Source organism: Hippocampus bargibanti, linkage group LG10 (genome assembly GCF_051943395.1).
Source record: "Hippocampus bargibanti isolate YZ-2025 linkage group LG10, ASM5194339v1, whole genome shotgun sequence".
Lineage (NCBI taxonomy): Eukaryota > Metazoa > Chordata > Actinopteri > Syngnathiformes > Syngnathidae > Hippocampus > Hippocampus bargibanti.
Window position 1 is genome coordinate 21129249 of NC_142743.1, and position 23991 is coordinate 21153239.

The 23991-nt window shown below is 41.0% G+C and overlaps 1 protein-coding gene across 5 annotated transcripts; it reads right to left on the bottom strand.

Annotated features, from left to right (window-relative positions):
• Positions 1-333: 333 nt before the first annotated feature.
• On the bottom strand, positions 334-23809 carry tmod1 (tropomodulin 1). Of its 5 annotated transcripts, XM_089005941.1 has the most exons (13): positions 23537-23808; positions 22030-22181; positions 19500-19587; positions 19143-19277; positions 14899-15055; positions 12382-12498; positions 11205-11294; positions 9150-9280; positions 8924-9031; positions 8506-8649; positions 7574-7718; positions 6148-6247; positions 334-3948 (listed from the first exon to the last, which is right to left on the bottom strand). In XM_089005941.1, the coding sequence occupies exons 4-13, from the start codon at positions 19263-19265 to the stop codon at positions 3930-3932; spliced, it is 1134 nt and encodes a 377-aa protein (XP_088862067.1). In that variant the 5' UTR covers positions 19266-19277; positions 19500-19587; positions 22030-22181; positions 23537-23808; the 3' UTR covers positions 334-3929. The 5 variants fall into 5 exon arrangements, with proteins under 5 accessions (XP_088862067.1, XP_088862066.1, XP_088862068.1 ...); XM_089005940.1 differs by lacking the exon at positions 22030-22181; XM_089005942.1 differs by lacking the exons at positions 19500-19587; positions 22030-22181.
• Positions 23810-23991: the final 182 nt, after the last annotated feature.

Here is a 23991-nt window from a genome sequence, read left to right on the forward strand (position 1 = left end):
ATATATAATACAGTAAAGTCTCGTTATATCGATATCGGATATATCGATAGTCCCGGTTATATCGATACTATTTCTATGCACGCACGGAGAAAATTACATGCAAACAGGGCCGGATATATCGATAGTCCCGGTTATATCGATATTTTTTCGGACTCCCTTGAATATTGATATAACGAGACTTTACTGTATTCGAGCAAACGGAATTTCAGTACAGTACAATTCAATAAAGCGTTTGAGTTATGAAATAATGCCACAAGATGTCTCCGTTTCCCAGTACCATTTAACAAGATGACGCCGAACTCCATCCCAACCAAATAACGACCCGGTTCTCAGTTTAAGTTCAAGGCGCGTTTATTTCCAAAACCAGCCTCCACACCAAAATGTGAACTAGCTAACAAAAACTGAATCAAACAACAATCTAAATAAGATGGAGACAAGTGGACACACAAGGCCGCAAGTGTCACTCAATGTCAAATGTTTACATCTATAATTAACATTTGTTGTCAATGACATCAACCGATCCTATAAACTGCAATAAATATTTAAATTGCATTTCAGCAAGCAAGCTATTTGTTCTTGATCCTCACTAGACGGCAGCTGCATTTGCCTTCTCGTCCCAGCACATAGGAAATGTTGCCAAATGCTTCACATTGAGTGCTGGTGGTATCGAGTTAGTAAATCAAAGACAATGTTTGGTAAAAAGAACAGTTGAGGATGAAACCAGGTTCAATGTAATGACACACACTAAAATGTCCAAAGGGTCCAATTAAAACCTCACCTGCATCTGCTTCAAAGCTTCTTTGAACCTTATCTTTTTTAAACTTTACCTCAATTAAATGCATCTGCCTGATCAGATTCCATGTTTGTGCGACAGCCAATTTTATCTTGGAGCTGAACACTGTGTGTAAACATGTGTTCATCTGCTAGGCATCTCATTTGAAATCTCAAGTTTCAACGTCATTAAACAACAACAACAAAAAGGACCTGGGTAAGAGTGTACAAAAGTCTGCGCTGTGTCATATATGTTAAGTAGAAGTCCCAGCTTGAAGGCTTTTATGTCAATCATGGATAATGTCAACATGGAATTTAACTCATTCACTGCCATTCCTGAATTCATTTGGGAATCGAAAAGCATGACGTGGAGCACCATTCTTGAATTTGTGCGGATTTTGGTTTTTCTTGTTGGTGCGGATCAAGCTCCGGTTAGACCTCCGGCAATGTTTTTGCCTCCCACTAGCATTTTCCTTTTGCCGCCCCCACTTCCACCGCACACAACTCTAGAACCAAATAAGCGTGACATGAATTTTTTTTTCTAATGAAATTAGAGAGTCTGAGTTTTCTCCCGCTGCATTGAATGTTTATGTAGGCCTAAAACTTAATCTTCTGTGGGTCCTGCAATTTGAGTGAAAATGACAAAAACCCTGGCACTGGAGTGGACACATTTTTGCATATGTCTGACAGTGAATGAGTTAAGTGTACCTCATTCACAAATCAATCCAAGTGAAAAATTCTCAGATGGTTAATGACATTATCAGTGTTCATATGATGTGAAGCTCCAAAAGTGGAACGCCATCCATTCTGTGGGTCTTAAAGGACAACCGACGTCTCCGGACAAGTTGTGTCCATAATTTGTAAAATGGCTTCTAATGACTCCGACTGAGTGTATTTTAATAAGATTCCACCGCATATAGCTATATTTTACATTTTGAGACTCGCGCTGAATATTCAGGAAGTCTTGTTTTTGAGTTGGTGACGAGTCCGTACGTGACGTCATGAAAGGACCGCCCCCTGACCGTAAAAAAGACACATTGTAGCGTCCTTCCATCACGTCAATGTATTTTCCTGTACATGTTTGGTCTGAGAACCGTGTTGCACCCAAAAGCCGCCAGAAGAGGGAGTCCAAGCTCCATATAAGGAATTTATCAGCCTGTGGAAGCGGAGGTGGCCACTGGAGGTCGCCATTTTGTGCCTCTTTTTTTGGGTGAGAGATTTTCCCCCAATGTTGCCTCAAAATGGCACAAATAAATTCTTTAATCAATTGCAAACATGTATGCTTTCCTCTTCAGAACTATTTGAATCATATTCATAACTGGATGTGTCACAAAAAAGCATATTCTCCGAATCTGAAGCCATTGTTTGCATTCGCATTGCCATTCGATTCTCCGGCAATGCAAGACGTCTTGGCGTGACGTCACGAACTGGGGGCGGGACTTTCTGAAAATGCCCAATTTGCAGCTCAATTTTTTTGCAGATTTCGGACACTTTGTCATTTTTATTGGTGTTTTGTATTTTACTAAAAATATCATACTGCGTGTTTTAGTTATTTCAGATGCTATCAAACGTTTTTCTGATGGCAGTTAAAATATGATTCAAATAGTTCTGAAGAGGAAAGCATAAATGTTTGCAATCGATTAAAGAAGTCCTTCCGTATCAATTCGAGTCGTCTGGACTCCAATGTAGTGTCCCAGAAAATGCACAAGATGGCGCACAAGCTCCGTTGGAAATGGGCTGATTATTCTGCTGGGAATTACATGTGTTTTATGCTGTTACCGTAATTGGTAGTATTGGTGCAACACACAACGATTCACCATCGCGTTATTTATGTCGTTTTCCTTCAAATTTTGCGATCAACATTGTGTTTTCAGACGAAAAAAAGTAATTGTATGTCGCTTTGGGCGTTCCTAATGTGACATCACTTCAGGAATCGTCATTAACTCGAAAACAAGACTTCCTGAATATTCAGCGAGAGTCTTAAAACATAAAATATAGCTTTATGCGGTAGAATCTTTGTAAAATGCGCTCAGTAGAAGTGATTTTACAAATTATGGACGCAACTTGTCCGGAGGTGTCAGTTGTCCTTTAAAGATTTGTTCGACGTTTAAAGCACCCCCCCCCCCCTCTCCTTTTTTTTTCATATTCCGTTGGGGGGGTTTATTGTGAGCTGGAGTCTGTGAGAGGTGAACTAGTCTACAACAAAGTACATGCATAGAGATAAATAGACTCTCATTCACACTGAGGGTCAATTTAGAGTGGTCACGCAAGCATAAAAACCTACCCTGAGCAAAGATTTCCACTCAGAATATTTCAAATGTGACGTCAAATCTACCCTTTCCGACCTTTTTGAAGCAGAAGATTTTTTATTTGAGCGGATATTACACTAATAATGCGATATTTGACTTTGGAGGTTCCCCTTTACATTGTAGAATGCCAGTAAGGTTTACCACAATCAGTTTGTTGTATTGTAAGATTAATAATGAAAACAAAATGAACATGGACTATTTTACACATCAATTGCGATTTCTATGTTTTGACGGTTTGATGCTTGTTGCTGGGATTGGCCTACCCTGTAATACGGATTGAAGAAGAAAGTGTGCGTACTACTAATGTCCAAATATGTCATTTACAATGTATGAATATTATTAATGTCATTTATAAGCAGCATCCGCACAATAAAAATTAACACAACAGTAGAAACAGGGATTTCCAAAAGAGGCTGTGAAGCCATCATTCAGAAAACAGTCCCAAAAAGTCAAGGCACTATAGTTGCTGCACCGTTACTAGCTTGCACATTTCAAACATCCCAGTACGTAAATATTCAAATATCTAATATTTCTTCATTTTTTTATATAACATGCACTGGATGTTCTGGTGGACACTGATGATCACACCATTTGTATCCCCTAACAAGCTACATTTTAAAAAGTCCCAAAAGAGTTTTTGCGGAACCCTGAATTGCACTTGCATGTCAGAGATGATGTGCGAGGTCATCCAGAGAGGCCATAGAACTCTTTGAGGTCGACTGGAGGTCACACGGGGACGAAGCAGGTTTTCAAAAGAGGCAAAAACAGGTGGCCGAGGGATGCGAGGCAGAGGCGGGGGAGAGTGCTCCTTACACATTTGTCCGACACTTGGGGAGGATGGGTCCTCCTTCAAGCCTTCTCTTTCTTACTGCGGATGGAGAGATGACACGTGAGAAGACAGAAAGAACAAAAGAAAAAAACGAGAAAGAGGGCGAAAGAGCAAGAGAAAGAGATAGAGAAAGAAAGAAAGGGCAGACACCCAAGTGAAAGCAACCTTGGTGACTGCACAAGCCAATTAGTGTTGGGCATGACCCCAGAACATGATCATTAAAACCTGCTAATAATCACCACTAGATGGCATAGAAACACGAACAGGGAAACAACTCAATGTGGAATATTAAAGGACAACCGACACCCTTTTTTTGTTTCCTAACTGACATCAGAAAAACGTTTTGTAGCACATAAAATACCCAAAACACACAGTCTGATATATGGAGTCAAATGCAAAACACCGATAAAAATGACTTAAAGTGTCCAAAAACTACTTCAAATTGAACCTGGAAGTGGCTAGTTTCAGAAGGTCCCGCCCCTTTGTTCATGACATCACGCCAAGACGTCTTGCCTTGCTCTAGAATCAAAACAATGGCTTCAGATTCGGAGAAGATGCTTTCTAGTTACTCATTCAGTTATGAATATGATTCAAATAGTTCTGAAGAGGAAAGCATACATGTTTGCAATCGATTGAAGAAGTCCTCCCATATCAATTCGAGCCAATGGAGCGTCCTGAAAATGCACAAGATGGCGCCCAAGCTCCGTTGGAAATGGGCTGATTTGTCTTCTGGGAATTTGTGTCAACTAGTATCAAATAGTAGTCATGGTGCAACACACAACGATTCACCATCGCGTTATTTAATGTGTTTTCCTTCTAATTTTGTCTTTTCGTCTAATTTTCCATCAACACAGATCAACACAAAGTTTTCAGAACAAACAAAGTACCCAAAATGCATTGTGTGTCGCTTTCTCGGTCAGGGGCGTTTCTTCAGTGACGTCACGTCAGGCATCGTCATCAACTAGAAAACAGGACTTCCTGAATATTCAGCGCGAGTCTTAAAACGTAAAATATAGCGATATGCGGTGGAATCTTTGTAAAATACGCCCAGTAGACGTCATTTGAAGTGATTTTACAAATTATGGACACACCTTGTCGAGAGGCGTCGGTTGCCCTTTAAGAGAATTTAACACTATATATAGGTAACATCCGACTTACGACCGGCTCGACTTACGACCACCCATATTTACGACCACGACGTCCAGACTATTAAAAAAAACACCTACACCTACACCATCTACACCTGCCACGGCAACGGGGTCGCAGGCCGGCAACGCGTACGACAATTCTGGCCAGCCAGCCAACATCTCACTCTCGCACAGCAATCGACCGTGTGATGGCACCAGAGGTGGTTTGTTTGTGAGTCATTTAGCCTCAGAGTCGCTATTCAACATTTTGAATGTATTTCGACTTACGACCATTTTGACTTAGAACCGTTAGGTCGGAACGGAACTCGGTCGTAAGTCGGATGTTACGTGTATAAGGCACATTGGAAAGTAAGGTAAATGCTTATGATTACTTGCCAGTGTTACTTTAGAATTGTTCATCTCCATCTGATTGTGAAACATCTTTCTGTGTAACAATGATAACAGTAAGAGTTTGAAAAAAATGAATGGATTTGACTCATTTGTTTCTGATTTGATTCATAGTCCACAAAGGCAACAAAAATCAAAATACCATCTATTACGCACATCCCATTTAGAAAATACGTCTGTGTAAGCTCTCAGTCGTACAGGAGTGGTCCATCGATGAGAAGGTTTCTTCAGCCGTCATCTGTACAAAAGTGAGTCAGTGGGGCCACAGGGAGGGGTCCTCTGCCCCCCCAACCTGAGAGTAGGGACCTATCATAGCTGTGTCCGGCGCCACCATGTCTGGACATTAGGGATATATAAATGGGGCCGATACGACCAGGCAGACTTTAGTTCGCTGACGAAGCCTCTTGGATAGGAGGCGAAACGTCCGAAACCTTCACTTTTGTACAGATGACGGCTGAAGAAACCTTCTCATCCATTTAGAAAATACTTTTCAACTTTTTTTCAAACTATACTGAAGTTCATAATTGAGTCTTTTCTGATTAAACTTGGAGCTGAAGTAAAGCGACAAAGCTCAAGCGTGAAAGTGTTGAAAAGACCTCAAGAGAATAAACGGAGGCTTTGAAAGGAGGTGCGCGGGAGATCCAACAAAAGTATAAGCTAGCGGCAGAAGAAAAAGCAAGAATAAAGAACCAGATTTGTTTACTTCGTCTTTGACTTGAACTTTTTCCCAAAGGCCCGTTCCAGCTCCGGGACAGACAAAGTGAGAGTAAAGGAGCCATCAGACTCTGACCTGACAACCCGGGCTTCAAAACGAGAGGAGGTGGAAAAGTTATATCCAGAAATATGAACCTTTTGGTCAAACGTAGAAGCAGCTAAATGGGCTGCATTGATGACGATTGCATCATAATCCTGTTGAAGGTTAATGATTAATAATGACGGCTTAATCAATCCTTTGAATAATATTATCAACCCTGAAGAAACATGAGGGTTTATGATATTGCGTCCAATGTTGCGACGTCTCATGTTTTTTTTTGGCAATGTGATCATTTAAACAGCTTTTGTTTTAGTTTTCCTCCGCTTTCAGAGCGCACTAAGTGGAGCGGGGGGATGACATCACTCTGATTCAATTGTGAAGCCTCCTATCAAAGTAAAAAGTAGGAAGATAAAGTGCAGATAAAGTGGCAGCTTTGACAAAATGTCATTGCTAGCACTGCCAAAGCACTATTGTACGGAGTCTTTGTATAACCAACCAAATTTCTGAGCGGTGACGTCGCATAAATGGATCACGCGCGCTCCATTCTGGTGTGAGCCATAATATTAGGTACACCTATCCAACCTTTTGACATTAAGGGGTATGTCACAAAATGTCTAACATTGCAGGGTTGACAAATCATGTTTTGTTACGCGCTATCGGGGTGACCTTATGTCAAAATAGTAACCGTAATTTCCGGACTATAAGGCGCGACTTCTGTCACAAGGTTTCAACTGTGTTATGCAACGGTGCGGCCAATTTATGCATTTTTTTCTAACAGCCACCATGGGACGCTCGAGTACTAAAGGTAAGAATATATGTGCCGATGAAGACGCAAGTTAATGGAACTACGGCAACTAGAACTCGTTTACCAAAACTCGCCGTACTGAAGAGCATCTTTTGCACAAGTCTGCTAACGTATTTCTTGTGGGTCTCGGTGACTTGGTATGTTTTTGTACCCAGACCTGTTAGCAAGTGCTAACACTGCTTTGTCTCACTTGTACCGGCATGTCTTTGTTACCAGGCCAGTTCGGCCGTGTTACTACCGTAATGCATGCAGTGTTGCTGCCGCGTAACAGGCACTGTTACTGTTATTAAAACTTTTAAACCCTTTTCTGTGTGCCGTCTTTCTTCATAAACATGCGGTTTATGGACAGGCCCGGTTTATGTATGTACAAAATGGTTTGTCCTTTAAAAATGTACTGGGTGACTCTTACAATCAGGAGCGCCTTTTAGTCCGGAAATTACGGTAATTTGTGAAACGGGTGTGCTGATTGAATCAGATCTCATTGTATAATACACAGGGAATGTTATGGTTATGGCAATCTACTACACCGATGTGTATGCGTTCCTATCAATGCATTTGTGAATTTCCTACCAAGGTCATTGTTGTTCATCATGGCGTTGGAGCCCCGGAGACGTGGGCCCTGCTGGGTGAAATGGTATCCAAACTTCAGCAACGTGGTGTTTTTCTCCAACATGCTCGCTATCTCCATCTCCACCTTATTGCCTAATGGCTGGCTCTAAAGATGAAACGTAAATATCCTTTGTTCAAGCAAAACGGCACACTTGAATTTAACGAGCAGATTCAAAGTAACGGCGAGGACATTGGTCTCGTATACTAGCCAAGACACCGTTACCAATGTTAAAAGATAAAGATATACTACAAGATAGACATAACCAATCAACCCATGCTTCATTCAGCCTGAATTGATTATTCATGCCTGGAAGTGAGGAACAAGGATTGAGAACGTCAAAAAGCAATTGACATGTATGTATAATTTTGGACACTCCATGAGTGCAGCCCACATATCCAAGTTAAAATATAACCAATGGAGGGTTATGCCATATGTATGAACAACTTTTAATTTTGTCGTTCAAGATTTATTATGAATGATGTGCACAAAATATCCAAGAATATTTTCCATGATTCGTAACAGTGGGCAACATACAAGGTACGTGTATCTGCAGTTTGGCCGCTACTAGGAAACAAAATATGTGGAATAGGCAAACACTTGGCATCCCTTCCCAGATTAATAACTCAGGGAGAGTTGCTTGAAGCGTTCATATTTCAAATAAAGCCCAGCTCACTGTCCCACAATACTTTTTGAGCCAAACGTCTATCCAAGTTGGACTAGCAAAACATGTCTGTTGTGATCTGCACAAATTAATATACCAGTATTTAATTATCAGCAAATAGAGTGAGTATTGTGTATTTTGTTTTTGTCTTTGATATTTATCTTAGGATAAACATTCATTCTGTACTGCTTTTTTTTCCAACAATGCATGTGTCACAGTTTTGTTCAGCACCTGATTGTCAATCTTGAGCTCCAGTAATGTGGTGTTATACTGCAGTGACTCAATGAGGGCGAGGATTCCAGTCCCTGTTATAAAATTCGACTCAACGTTCAGGCTCTTCAGTGTCGTGTTAACCTTGAGCATCTCTGCCAGGGCCTGACAACAAACAAGAATAATTGCCGTGTAGTTCTTTTCCTTGGCAACATTCACATTGTAGATTCCAAAAGTCAACATAATGTGAGAGCATCAAAACATGAAGGCTGTGTTTTTGCTTTTTAAAAGGTTTCCTGTGGCATAAGTAACACTTACTCCAAAAGATGGAACATCCCCCACAAGGGGAGTGAAGAAAATAAGACGTGCTTTTCAGCGCCGACTTAACCATTTTTTGGGGTCGTATTCCATGTTTACAAGCTAGATGTTATAAACTTACAAATGCTACAGGGTCATTGCTTCTGGTTCCAACGATACTCAACCTCTCCACCACCGTATTTTCGATCAGAGCCTGAGCGTACGCCTTTAATGTCGGGATGGGAATGTTCTAAAAAAACAAAACAGCACCACATAGGAACATAACAACAGATTAGTCTGATGAAATCAATGTGTCCTAAAACACCGTCAGTGACCACACTCATGGAGACGCAGACACACTTTGCTACCTTGATGTTGTTGAGGTTGACCTCCACAAGCTCAGGGTCATTCCTTTTCATCCTGATGAGAGTTTCCTCCACATCAGTGGAATTAGGCTCCTCATCGGGAACTGGTTTATACTGGGTGGACTGGATCACACCTGCCGCACACATACAGTTATTACACAATCATGAAATCCTGGAACACAATGAGCTGAATTGCCAATAACAGTGACAACAAAGATACATAAAAGACCTGAAAAGGTGATCTGTGTCTTGCCAGCATGTCATTTATTAACAACAATTACTACTTTCCCTTACGCTGCTTTGGCACCATCCTGTGGCATCAAAATAAAAGTATGTAGATTGTATATGCTGACAAGTGCAAATAGCTGATATGACAAATATTCACCCTTGTGGTCACACCTAGGGCCAATTTAGAGTGTTCTATTTACCTATCATGCATGTTTTTGGAATGCAGAAGGTAACTTTGCAAACCTACGCAGATACTCAGAAAACATGCAAACTCCACAAATGAAGGCCATGGCCTGGGATCCAACCCTGCACCTCCGCACCAGGAGACTGACCAGTCGACTACCGTGCGGCTGAGAAATATATATCTAAAATATGGTACTATATTGCTGGGTAACATTTCACAACATATTATAATAATCAGCAAATATGCCGTTAAAGGACAACCGACGTCTCCGGAAAAGTTGTGTCCATAATTTGTAAAATGGCTTCAAATGACTTCTACTGAGCGTATTTTACAAAGATTCCATCGCATATAGCTATATTTTACGTTTTAAGACTCGCGCTGAATATTCCGGAAGTCTTGTTTTTGAGTTGGTGACAAGTCCTCACCCTACGTCACTGAAGGAACGCCCTTGACCGAAAAAAGGACACATTGTAGCAGTCCTTCCATCACGTCAATGCATTTTGCTGTACTTGTTTGGTCTGAAAACTTCGTGTTGCACCAAAAAGAGGCAGAAGAGGGCGATAAAGCTCCGTGTAAGGAATTAATCAGCCTGTGGAAACGGGTTGATTAATTCCTCACACGGAGCTTGGTCGCCATTTTCTGCCTCTTTTTGGGTGATACATTTCCGCCCAATGTTGCCTCAAAATGGCACGGAATAAATTCTTTAATCGATTGCAAACATGTATGCTTTCCTCTTCAGAACTATTTGAATCATGTTCATAACTGGATGTGTAACAAGAAAGCATATTCTCCGAATCTGAAGTCATTGTTTGGATTCTCCAGCAATGCAAGACGTCTTGTCGTGACGTCACGAACTGGGGGCGGGACTTTCTGAAAATGCCCAATTCGCAGCTCAATTTTTTTGCAGATTTTTAGGCACAGAGTCATTTTTATTGGTGTTTTGCATTTGAATAAAAATATCATACTTCGTGTTTTGGGTATTTTAGATGCTATAAAACGTTTTTCTGATGTCAGTTAGAAAACAAAAAAGTGAAGTGAAAAATAGTGAAAAGTCGGTTGTCCTTTAAGAGGCTATGAGCAGCATGGGAATTACATCACAGTAATCACACTTGACATTCAATGCCATCATCTAAGTATATACACAATTATTATCCATCTTGTATATCATATCCAGCATGTGCCAAACCAAGCATAGCATTCCATAATATTCATGGTCAAAGTAGAGTTTCCCACAATTGTCAATTTGATAAATGAGTGAATTACAGCCAACTGGGGTAAAAAGTGCAACTACAGCAACGACAGCAGTATAACAGTTTGATATTTAAAAATAGAGTGTAAAAATCAGAAAAGAAACAAGTTGGAATGTAACATTTACAGATAAGCAAATGTGGCGCTCCAGGCGCTCTGCAATTCTCCTTGAGTGGGAAAAAAAATACTATGTACAGAGAAAATTTGCTGAACATCCCAAAATCTGCTTTCAAAAGCTTACAGTATTTCATATGCTAGAGATCCAAGTCAATTTGCTTCTACAGTTCTCTTGGACCGAGACTGTAAGAATTTACATCATTCAAACTACACATTTGACCTACATATGTCATTTATTTTGGCGAAACATATGAAATACTGTGTAGGTGTTTGTTACATACTGTTCAGGCCTTGCTTGTTGACTATGGTGCTGCTTGCCAGAGCTTCATAATATTGCTGATTACTCATCAGGGTGTGCATACCCAGGATGGCTGTGAAAGGAAAGGTCCATAGACAAAACGGAGTTCATCAACGCATGGTGAGCAGGTATAAAATGTGTTTCAGCTGCTCATGTGACCATCATGCAAAACAAGGATGGAAAGAGACATACGATATAAGAGGCATGCATAGTTATAAGTGAGTCACATGGACCTGCTGGCACTGTATGTTTTATAGTTGACACTACAAAACAATATAGCCCATGCTGATCTTAAACTGTTGCAGTTGGTTGATACATTATGTGAAGTAAAATAACAACATCAATAATAACAATTCTTCTTTTCCTTTAGGCTTTTCACCACAGCAAATCTGTGTCCTCCATCTCCAGAGGTTTGATTCGCATGTTTGTTTTGGCCAAGCTTTTACGTCGGATGCCCTTCCTGACACAACAATCTGTCTGGGAGCGGCAGCTAAACAAATAATGTCGGAAACACGGATTGTCACTTTCACAGTGCTTTTCTACCTCTGGTACTTAAAGCACTTCATGCTGTGACCCATTCACTTACTGATGACGCAGCATGAGGATCTACTGGTGGTTCAGCATCTTGCTTAATGACTCTTTGACATGATAGCAATGGCCGTGGATAAAACCGCCAGTTTCTGAGTTAAAAATTATCACGCCACCATAATAATCTTGCATTGTCCTAAATAGCATGCATTCATTTCAGTTAGCGAGTCTGTAAATCAATCTCAGAAATGTGCGCAGAGCCTGAGCAGCATCTCTGTTCGTTTTATGCCATCACATGCTTCCAAATTGCATATACCCTGTATGGTGCCCAGCTAACAGCTTTCCAGCAGAAGAAGAGGAGGAAGCGAGGGGGTGATGAAGAGTAAGGGTGGTGGGGTGATGGAGGAAACAGTAAAGAAGCAAAGGAGTTAGTTTGAAGACAAGATGGAGATCAGGTGCAAAGATGGGAGGTCGTGTTGAGGTTTACATTGATTAGTGAAACAACTTCAATTCAACAGTATTTGGAAAACTTGGGTTGAATGAGAGTGGTAAGGGAAAACAAATAACATGTGTGGGAATATATCCAGTCGACAGCGGTATCGCGTTGATGGGAACTAAAGGGAACTTGTTACCTGCGATATCACAAAGTTCAGCATCAGTAGCACTGGCGAGCGCTTCTTCAAGCTCAGGCTCCAATGTCACATTCTCCATGATGGGGTCCACCATCTTTTTCGGCACAAAGGCCTTTCCTGCAAAATGAAGACATGTTAAGACATACACCAGTCATCCTCTTTTACTGAAAAGCCGTCCATCAAATTCTCCGCACAGACTTAAAGGGCAACCGACGTCTCCGGACAAGTTGTGTCCATAATTTGTAAAATGGCTTCAAATGACTTCTACTGAGCGTATTTTACAAAGATTCCACCGCATGTAGTTATATTTTAAGTTTTAAGACTCGCGCTGAATATTACAGAAGTCTTGTTTTTGAGTTGGTGACAAGTCCTCACCCTACGTCACTGAAGGAACACCCCTGACTGAGAAAGGACGTACCTTGCATCACCTCAATGCATTTTGCGGTACCTTGTTGGGTCTGAAAGCTTCGTGTTGATGGCGAAATTAGAAGGTAAACACATAAATAACGCAATGGTGAATCGTTGTATGTTACACCGAGACAACTCTTTGATATTCTTTGAAAAAAATTCCAAGCTGAAAAATAAAACAATTTCCAACGGAGCTCTGCCGCCATCTTCCGCATTTTCTGTGACACTACACATCAGTCTTGAGCCATCAAAACGACCCAGAAAACCTTTAATCGATTGCAAATATTTATACAGTAAAGTCTCGTTACATCGATATCGGATATATCGATAGTCCCGGTTATATCGATACTATTTCTATGCACGCACGGAGAAAATTACATGCAAACAGGGTCGGATATATCGATAGTCCCGGTTATGTCGATATTTTTTCGGACTCCCTTGAATATCGATATAACGAGACTTTACTGTACTTTCCTCTTCAGAACTATTTGAATCATATTCATAACTGGATGTGTAACAAGAAAGCATATTCTCCGAATCTGAAGCCATTGTTTCGATTCTTGAGCAAGGCAAGACGTCTTGGTGTGATGTCACGAACTGGGGGCGGGACTTCCTGAAAATGCCCAATTTTGGACACTTTAAGTCATTTTTATTGGTGTTTTGCATTTGACTAAAAATATCAGCCTGCGTGTTTTGGATATTTTAGATGCTATAAAACGTTTTTCTGATGTCAGTTAGGAAACAAAAAAAGTGATGTTGGTTGTCCTTTAAAATACACAGCTGTTACATCAGACCCAGGCCGAGTGAGCTTCCTTTCACATGATCTGACTTCACATTGTTGACACTTAGTAAGTGTAAAGACATTTGTGCGCCCGTGTGTGCATTAGCAGGCTGCTGTGTCTAACGTCACGCTCGGCTCTGCCTCTGCCACCTCATGTTTGGACTGCCTTGGAAACACTGGCGGCCCAGAAACAATTCAGACAGTTTCATAGACATCAGTGGTGCATGCCGGGTTTAACTCATTCACTACCATTCATGAATTATTCAGCAATTGAAAATATCACATAGAACACCATTCCCGAATTGGTTCGGGTTTTGTTTTTCCATGCTTGGGTGCCGATAAAGCTATGGCCATGGCTTCTGGCAATGGCAGCATTTCCCTTTTTTTCCCCCATGTTAGCGCTTTGTCCCAACTTCAGCTGTTATTAAAGCGCTATATAAAAATGAATATGTGTGTTTTGCATTGTACAGGTAACATCCGACTTACGACCAGCTCGACTTACAACCACCTGTACTTATGACCACGACCTCCAGACCCTATTTTAAACATCTCAATTCTACGCCTGGCACCGCAACGCGCAAGCAGGCACGACACACATACGACAATTTTGACCAGCCAGCCAGCATCTCACTCTCGCACAGCAATCGACCGTGTGATGGCACCAGAGGAGGGAGGAAGTTTGCGAGTCATTTAGCCTTCAAGTCTTTATTCAAAATTTTGAATGGAGTTCGACTTACGACCATTTTGACTTACGACCGTTTGGTCGGAATGGAACTCAGTCGTAAGTTGGATGTTACCTGTATTTTGGACAGCCGCCTTAATTTCAAGCTCATATAACTCCAGACCCATATAATTTAGGAATTAACTCTTTTTTTCTCATCAAAGAAGAGAGTCTAAGGTTTCTAATGCTGTATGGAATGTATATGTAGTACTAAAACTCACTATTCTGTGGGTCGTGGAATTCAAGTGACAAGTGAAGAATAATGACTATTGTGGTTTACATCCAAAAATGTGAAATTTTGGTTAGGATTTTAGGAAGCATCATGGAATTTCACCAGTTTGATTTGCTTTCGTGGGCCAAAAAAATGATGTGACGGACCGGATTTGGCCCCCGGGCCTTGACTTTGACACCCGTAGACTAGACTCATTGTCAGCGAACATCATGATGAGGGTAACCTTCTCAACGGGGTTCGTGCATAGGCTCTCTAGCTTTCCATGGACCTTCTAATCATGGAACCGTGGCGAGATGGGCTTTTGATTTTACACACGGTCAGAGACATTGCATTGAGTACACGAGGAATCAAGCCAAAAATTGATAATCGGCTTACCTCTCTTTTCCCCAGTGAAGGGCACCAGGTCTTCCCGGTCTGGATGTTCTTTGGCTTGTTTCTCCAGGTGAGCCAGTAGATCGTCTCTCTGGAACGTTCCCGTGGGCGCTTTCTTTGTCTGGTCTTTCTGACGCATCCCAGCAGGCAATAGTGCATTCTGGTCAATGATGGAATGTACATGATTCAAAACATTGGTACCCTCCATTGGGAAATGGGACTTTTGTTTTTGACACTGTTTGGTTATTGCACAACAGTTTTGCTGGTCATCAACTTTATTACTGTCTATTTTTATCAAATTGCCTTTACATTTGTTTACATTTGAAAGCCACAAGTCATGCAACTCAAGGGATTTTACACATTTGTGATTAAATTTGATGCCTTGTTGTATACATGGTGACCCAAAAAGATGCGTACCCATGAAAATTTCAATTGTGGCTTTGATTAAAAAGCTATTTATTTCAAATTACAACCACACATTATTCCGTTTATGGAAGATCATTCACCAGAGTTTCAGCTATTTCTGTCAATTTTTAGTCAATTTATGGCTTTCCCAAGATGTGTTCCAAATGTCCACCATTTCCTTGCAAGCAAACCTGTACTCGTCTGACAAAGTTGTCAATCACTTTTACACACTCCTCTTTCCAGAGGGTGACCCAAAAAGACACTCCTCTTTCGGGAGAAAACATTGCTGCAGTGAGGGGCTGAGCAGGATGCATCATTTTGTGTAACAAGAGAGCATATTCTCCGAATCTGAAGCCAATGTTTTGATTCTCCAGCAATGCAAGACGTCTTTGCGTGACGTCACGAACTGGGGGCGGGACTTTGTGAAAATGCCCAATTCGCAGCACATTTTTTTTGCAGATTTTGGACACTTTAAGTCATTTTTATTGGTGTTTTGCATTTGAATAAAAATATCAGCCTTTGTGTTTTTGGTATTTTAGATGCTATAAAACGTTTTTCTGATGTCAGTTAAGAAAGAAAAAAGTGACGTCGGTTGTCCTTTAAATTGGATTATACTCGAAGTTACTTCATGTCCTGTGCTGTGATTTTAGTCAGTATAGTCGCGCACAAGGGCAGGCTGAGAAATTTCCCACAGCTTTGCCGCGCGCGCCCCATGTTATTTTTAACCTAAAGACCCACTGAAAATCAAGCTCTTCCAAACTCTGCTTATAGCCTCATATCTTATCTTTGCTCTCAACACATTTGACTCACTCTCTCTCTCTCCTTCTGACTCATCCAGCTTTTTTAAGCTGCCATCAACCTCCCCCCTGTACTTACTCAAAAGCACAAAGATGACAAGAGTGAATAAAATCACAAGGCTTCAAATAAATTCTGCACAGCATACGGCAGCATTGAGAAGGAAAGGTGACTCCCCGAGGCTTCTCATCTCACGGTTATATCACAGACAACACATCGCTTACATTCAGTGACGCTCCACCGTGTTATTTTTAACAGCGTCCTCTCCTCTCTCGACTGACTTCGACTTGCTTCTCTGTTTTCACTTCAACATGGCATCTCAGTACCTCATCTGGTAAGCATGCACACAGCATCCACTGATCGAAGGAACTCTGGATTGAGTGGCACTTGCTCTTCTTAGATGACCCCAAAACATGAAAACAACTCATTCGCAACTCAGAGGCTGTCAAAAAATAAAATAAAATAAAATAAAATAAAAAACACGGACCTGATATCTTGTAAATCTTCCCAGAAGATTGAAGCAAGTGTGTTATAACCAATTGTACATGTTCCTACATGTACAGGTATTATTTATACTTACTAGAACTGCTTCATGTCACAAATAGAGGACAGCAAGTGCTGAAGAAAGAATGACTCCGTGTCTTTGTGTTGTTATATTATTTTGTTGTTATATTATTTTTACTTCAATATGGCGCCGCGAGAGTCGCTGCCATTCCAGCAGATACTGTATTTTGTTTTTCTACTTCTTTGTTTCCTTTCCTCTTCCTTCCATAACTTTGCTGCTGTGTTACTTCCGGGTAGAGTGAACGCTGGCGCGAATGGCTGCCGCTGCTCACCGGCACAAAAAAAAAAAGTTATTATCCCGTGACTGCAAAGTCTCCCCGAGAGTTTTGAAAGGTGCTGAAAAATTATTATTATTATTATTGGATTGGATATGCCTTTATTCGTCTCACAGTGGAGAAATTTACATTTCACAGCAGCAAAGTGATGAAAGGAATGAAAGTAGAAAAAAATAAATAATTAAAATTAATAATTAATTAATTTATTAAAATTATTATTATTATTATTATTATTATTATTATTATTATTATTATTAAGTTAAAAAAAATACAATCATAGATTAAAGCTGAGCTCACCAGTACAATTGAGAGATCATATTAGCCAGTCTAATTGCCTGTAGAGTTGGTCAAACTCAAAACCAACTAGGCAACGTCTTCCAGGAATAGATGGAGGCAGATCTGCTGGGAAGGTTGCGGGGCTTTTCAGAGCAAAAGGACACTTTACTGTTCTGTAATGTCCTCGATCTGCTCGTAAAGAGGCTTCCCCCCCAAAAAAATACGAACGCACGCACACTCTGACTCTCTACGTTTGCGTCATCGAGTCGTCCCCCCCCCCCCGGCATGGGTCTTGTTTGACACACAAACGCGCGCACATACTTCGACGAATGACAGCGTCACAGTCAGTAACCTCTTGCCCGCTTTTGGGATTGAGGAGACGGTCACAGCTGCTGTTACCTCTTTGACTCATGAGGTATCACAAAGTGCATGACATGCAGTACGCTGCAATGAACATACCAAAGATTACAACGTCGGCTAATGGTCAAAATCGCTGTAGATCATTGTGTTAGTCTTGCTGAATAATAATATGTTATGTATTACAAATCTACATTTGGAATGCTTCAATTTATTGGGTTGCCAGTGTATAGATGACTTTTTTGCTTATTCGTGAGCAAAAAAAACAAGTGGTGGTAATTAATGATACATCTGAACTTTGTTTCAAATAACAGTTCCTGTTACACATTGTAGTACATTTGTTGTATATTACAGTGAATCCGCTATCTCGTGCACCATCGTTTAAAGGACAACCGACACCTCCGGACAAGTTGTGTCCATAATTTGTAAAATCACTTCAAATGACTTCTACTGAGCATATTTTACAAAGATTCCACCACATTTAGCTATATGTTATGTTTTAAGACTGAATATTCAGGGGGTCTTGTTTTCGAGTTGATTATGATGCCTGACGTGACGTCACTGAAGGAACACCCCTGACCGAGAAAGCGACACACAATGCATTTTGCGAGACCCACACACACACACACACACACACACACACACACACACACACAGCACGCACGCACGCACGCACGCACACACACACACACACACACACACACACACACACACACACACACACGCAAACACATGATTTCAACAAAATGTCAGATTATTTAAAATAACTTAGTGATAATACTCACCATTAATATGTATAGTTTTCTGTTCCTCGTGATTGGTTAAAAAAAAATCCAGCCAATCAATCGGAATAAAAGTCAACTTAGGCGACATAGGCGAAGATACTGCTAGCTAGCGTCCACACTGCTCACTAGCTTGCACGCTTGCTTTCTGTTGTCTCTCACAGAAGTATATTGATGCTAACGTTAGCATCGGGCTTGTCAAAGTGCCACTGATATTCAACTGTTTCATTGCAAATTAGAATCACGGCAGAACTTTTTCTCTCTGCAAAGGCAAATCCTTCCATTCATTCAATGTATTTTATTTTTTTTTACTAGCCAGGCTTATTTAAAAGGGGGCGTTTACCTTTTTCGACATCAACAGCCATAGGTCAGTATCATCCAATCAAAATTGCGCTTTCCGCCAACCGCCACCCAAACAGGAAATGAACAGCGAAAAAGTGAGAATATGTATTTAGTTTTATCGGCGAACCAGATGCAATCATCAAAAGCGCCATATATGAAAGCCTGGGTGTGAAATGCATGGCTCGGCACTGTATTACAGTAGATGCTTATGGGGGTTTGAAGCTCTCTATGAATCCCTACTACTCCACTGAGCACATCTCACTAACAACATAACTAATGAGCCCACGGGCCGCTCATGACAACATTTTAAACACTATGAGCAATCACAGTAACAGAGCTGTAGGTGACGCAAATATGTTAAGTCAGCGTACTTACTCCACAGTGTTCGAACGTGCGTGACTCCATAACTCCGCGGTGACACTAGCAGTGCGCTGGCAGAAAGTAAACTCACGTCAGGGTCCAGCTCCTCCAGTTCATCTTCTAACCGCCGCAGCTCCTCCTCGGAGAGCTTCATGAGCAGTTCGTCTTCGTCGATGTCCCGGTACTTCTCCATCTCCTTTCTCAGCACCGACATGATGCCACACTCCTGCAAAAAAAAAAAAAAAAAAAAAACAATAAATGGGAATCTGAAACGCACTTCAATAGTTGTAGTAGTTTCACATTTTGAGTGTGAATGTGGTTTTGCAGATCTACACATTTTTATCATCGTGGGGGGGAAAAAAAAAGAACCTAAAGTCTATTTTATAGTCGTGTGATTTTGAGAAGAATAAAGAAAAGGGAGCAACGGAAGAAAGGATTGTTATCTTACCTAGTAAAGGCTTTCAAATGAGAAATACAATATGTCAGATGAGCAGCTGGGCCAACTCCACATCCGTTGTCAAGGCTGAAGATAATAGCTATGAATAGAAACGAACCGATTGGAATCAATGTGCACTTCGTTTATTACAACCCAGAAGTCAGTCAGGAAGTGAAATGAACAAATCTTGACCTTTCGTTGCAAATTGAGACAATATCAACCCGCGGAGACGCAAAACGATAACAAAGAATGTCATATTTGCTACACAACTTGTTTTGTTTTTTTCATTTTATCACTGTTTGGGTTACATGTTGGATTTAATCAGTTCTCTCCGTCTCTATCAAACACTTTCAATCACTAACAGGCTGCTGAGTTGACATGAACAAAAAGCTGACGAGGAGACTGCGGATGGCCTCGGCGTTCTACACCAATGAATACGTTAGTTAAAGGACAACCGACGTCACTTTGTTGTTTCCTAACTGACATCAGAAAAACGTTTTATAGCATCTAAAATACCCAAAACATGCAGTATGATATTTTTATTCAAATGCAAAACACCAATAAAAATGACTTAAAGTGTCCAAAATCTGCAAAAAAAATGTGCTGCGAATTGGGCATTTTCAGAAAGTCCCGCCCCCAGTTCGTAAGGTCACGCCAAGACGTCTTGCATTGCTGCAGAATCAAAACAATGGCCTCAGATTCGGAGAATATGCTTTCTTGTTACACATCCAGTTATGAATATGATTCAAATAGTTCTGAAGAGGAAAGCATACATGTTTGCAATCGATTAAAGAATTTATTCCATGCCATTTTGAAGCAACATTGGGGGGAAATGTCTCACCCAAAAAGAGGCAGAAAATGGCCACCGCGCTCCTGTGAGGAATGAATCAGCCCGTTTCCACAGGCTGATAAATTCCTTACATGGAGCTTGGACGCCCTCTTCTGGCTCTTTCTGGTGCAACACGAAGTTTTCAGACCAAACAAGCATTGACGTGATGGAAGGACTTCTACAATGTGTCCTTTTTTTTAGGTCAGGGGCGTTCCTTCAGTGACGTCACGTACAAACTCGTCACCAACTCAAAAACAAGACTTCCTGAATATTCAGCGCCAGTCTTAAAACGTAAAATATAGCTATATGAGGTGGAATCTTATTAAAATACGCTCAGTAGAAGTCATTTGAAGCCATTTTACAAATTATGGACACAACTTGTTCGGAGACGTCAGAAACCAAAAGTGGGGCCATTTCCTGCGTGCCATGGACAGTTTGTAAAAAATTGCAGGGGTTCCTCATGTCACGACGGTACAAACGAATGACATTTCATTGTAATAGATGTCTCTGCTAACATTACATATCTTCATCAATTCCTTCAGTTCCTATTGAAAGGCAGTTTGAACATATAACCGTGGCATGTGTACACACAGTACTTAAAAGATGACACCCAAGTTATTTTCCTTAACGTCTATTCAAGTGAGTCCAGTCTTAGCTACGATAGAAAAATCAGCAACGCTCTTGATAACGGGAGTAAAAAATAACTAATTATCAAATCTAATCTCCATACAAAATGCTCCATAACGACACATTGAATAGTTTCTATTTGATCATAACTGTAGATCGTACTCAAATGTACGTAGGTGGTTTGACACTGCTTTCTCGAAGCGCAAGCAAAGATGAAAAATAGAGCTGAAATCCAAATAATGCTGTAGAAGAAGCTGGCCTGCTCTGCAGATAGCAAACAGAGCCGGTGTTTTATTTATGCAGCTTTCCCAACGTTTCTGCTAAATTGGGATGATGCTCGGCAAGCAATACATAACAGCTAGGGCTAAAATTGCAAACATAGTCTTCCAAAGATTTTTGCATTGAAACTGGACCGCTCTGACAATGCAACAACGAAGACGCTATGATGCAAGTTGGGGTACAATCAACAAACTCAATTTTTCTAGGCCAAATTGAAGAATCCAACATCCCGCCATTGATGCTACTGATGATTGCTGGTTTCTGTCAGTGTTGTGGAGTGCATTCATATGATTGCATAGTGTAAAATATTTCATATTTAAAAATAAACCTGATGTTTATCAACTCCAAAACATTGGCCTGTAAAGATATCATAAGCGCAGCCAAAAACTCTTTGCAGTTAATAAATCAATGTATAAAAACAAAGCGGGCAACAGGCCTTTTTTGTAAAACTGCTCAGCAGACAAATCCTGCTCAGTGTCTTCGGCCTGACACGACACATGACGTCAACGTCATTAAAAACATCAGCCTGACCCGCAGGTACCGTATATGCGAGCAGATGGGGAACATTTTGTTGTTGAGGTTGCCATTTTGTGTACTTTTTCATGGCTATGGAACATCTCAAGGGTGAAAATTCCATCTACTGTATTTAAAGAACAACCGACACCACTTTTTTGTTTCCTAACTGACATCAGAAAAACGTTTTATAATCGTCTAAAATACCTAAAACGCACAGGATGATATTTTTAGTCAAATGCAAAGCACCAATAAAAATGACTTAAAGTGTCCAAAAACTACTTCAAATCGAACCTGGAAGTGGCCAGTTTCAGAAGGTCCCGCCCCCTTGTTCGTGATGTCACGCCAGGACTTCTTGCCTTGCTCAAGAATCAAAACAATGGCTTCAGATTCAGAGAAGTTGCTTTCTTGTTACTCATCCAGTTCTGAATAGGATTCAAATAGTTCTGAAGAGGAAAGCATAAATGTTTGCAATCGATTAAAGAAGTCTTTCCGGGTCATTTTGAGGCGTCAGGACTGATGTGTAGCACCCAGAACATGAACAAGATGGCGCTCAAGCTCCGTTGGAAATGGGCTGATTTGTCTGCTGGGAATTTGTGTCAGCGAATATCAAATAATTGTCTTGGTGCAACACCCAACGATTCACCATCGCGTTATTTATGTGTGTTTGCAATTTCGCCATCAACACGGATCAACACGAAGTTTTCAGACCAAACAAAGTACCGCAAAAAGCATTGTGTGTCCTTTCGCAGTCAGGGGTGTCCCTTCCGTGACGTCAGGAATCGTCACCAACTCAAAAACAAGACTTCCTGAATATTCAGCGCGAGTCTTAAAACGTAACATATAGCTATATGCGGTGGAATCTTTGTAAGATACGCTCAGTAGAAGTCATTTGAAGCAATTTTACAAATGATGGACAGAACTTGTGCGTCGGTTGTCCTTTAAAGAACAAGGACATTGTCATGGGCACATTTCACATTAAACGTGTTTTATAGTCGTAGGTACAAAATATTTTCAACATCAAATATCATCAAGACAAAATAGGAAATTGTATAACTGCTCAGTTGTGTATATGTATCATACTCACATCACATGAACACTAGAGAGTCATTATGTGGTCGACGGGTGAGTAATTTTACTTTATTCTAGCTTTGTCATCCCACAGTTGACTTCTAATGCACTAATGTGTGCAAAAGCTTGTAAAAACAGTGTGTATTAATTTGAAAGTCACTTTCAAAATTTTATGAGAGCTTTATCATGGGAAAATTGTCAATGATTTTGAACTTTTGTTTTAATTCTAACAATACTTTTGCACATGCACGTATGAATTAAAACAGATGATTCAAAAGGGAGAGTAAAAGTCTGCCCTTGTGTATCGCAAAGGTCACACATCTCTAGTATGTTGTGCAGACATATTATGTAGGCCAACATGCCATCCGACAACTGTTGCATCCCACAGCACTTGTCGACTGATCCTAATTATGCAAGGTCGACTCAACATTTGAGTAAGAACAACTCAAGTATATTTTTGTCGGTGCATTGATTTGGTAGGGTGCAGCGTGAGACAAAAGGAGAATTGGCGCAGTTTCTTAAGCCAAAGTCTGATTTCCAGACGTCAGTCACAAATTCCGTCATGACGACCCCCCCCCCCCCCAAGACACCATGTAAAATGGAAGAGAAACGCAGACTGCAATGTGTATTAACTTACACAATATACCAGCTTCTATGCTAACTTTACTCAAGTGAAGTCTTCCACAGGCAGTACAGTCATTTTACACGTATTTTACACATATTTACGTACCTCCAGCAGCGCTATTTATAGTCAGACCGTCCGGCTGGGTGACAGCAGCACAGAATACTTTGACCAGATATGGTTCCCTCAAGAGCAGCGTGGACAGGCGATGTAGCCTGTCCCTCAACGGCTACACGAAGCGGGAATGGAACGCCAGTCCCGTCGACACGACACCGTCCATGTTCCGCGGCCAACGACACTGAGAATTAGTGCAGAATGGAAGTTGCCTCCCCGACACCAAGTTGCGATTGGGCGTTTGAGGAGGCTTCAAGTCATCTCCCGCAAAGGGCAAAGCCGAGAAGGCCTCCTCCCATCATAATCACGCCCACCGACCCCCACGCAGACTGCACTGTCACTCCTGTGGGGCTCGCAATTAATACTTCATTTACTTGAACCGCGCGGTTTACGACTTGGTTCCGTTCATACGCAGCAGAAAAGTCAAAGTTACTGTAAATATCATATAA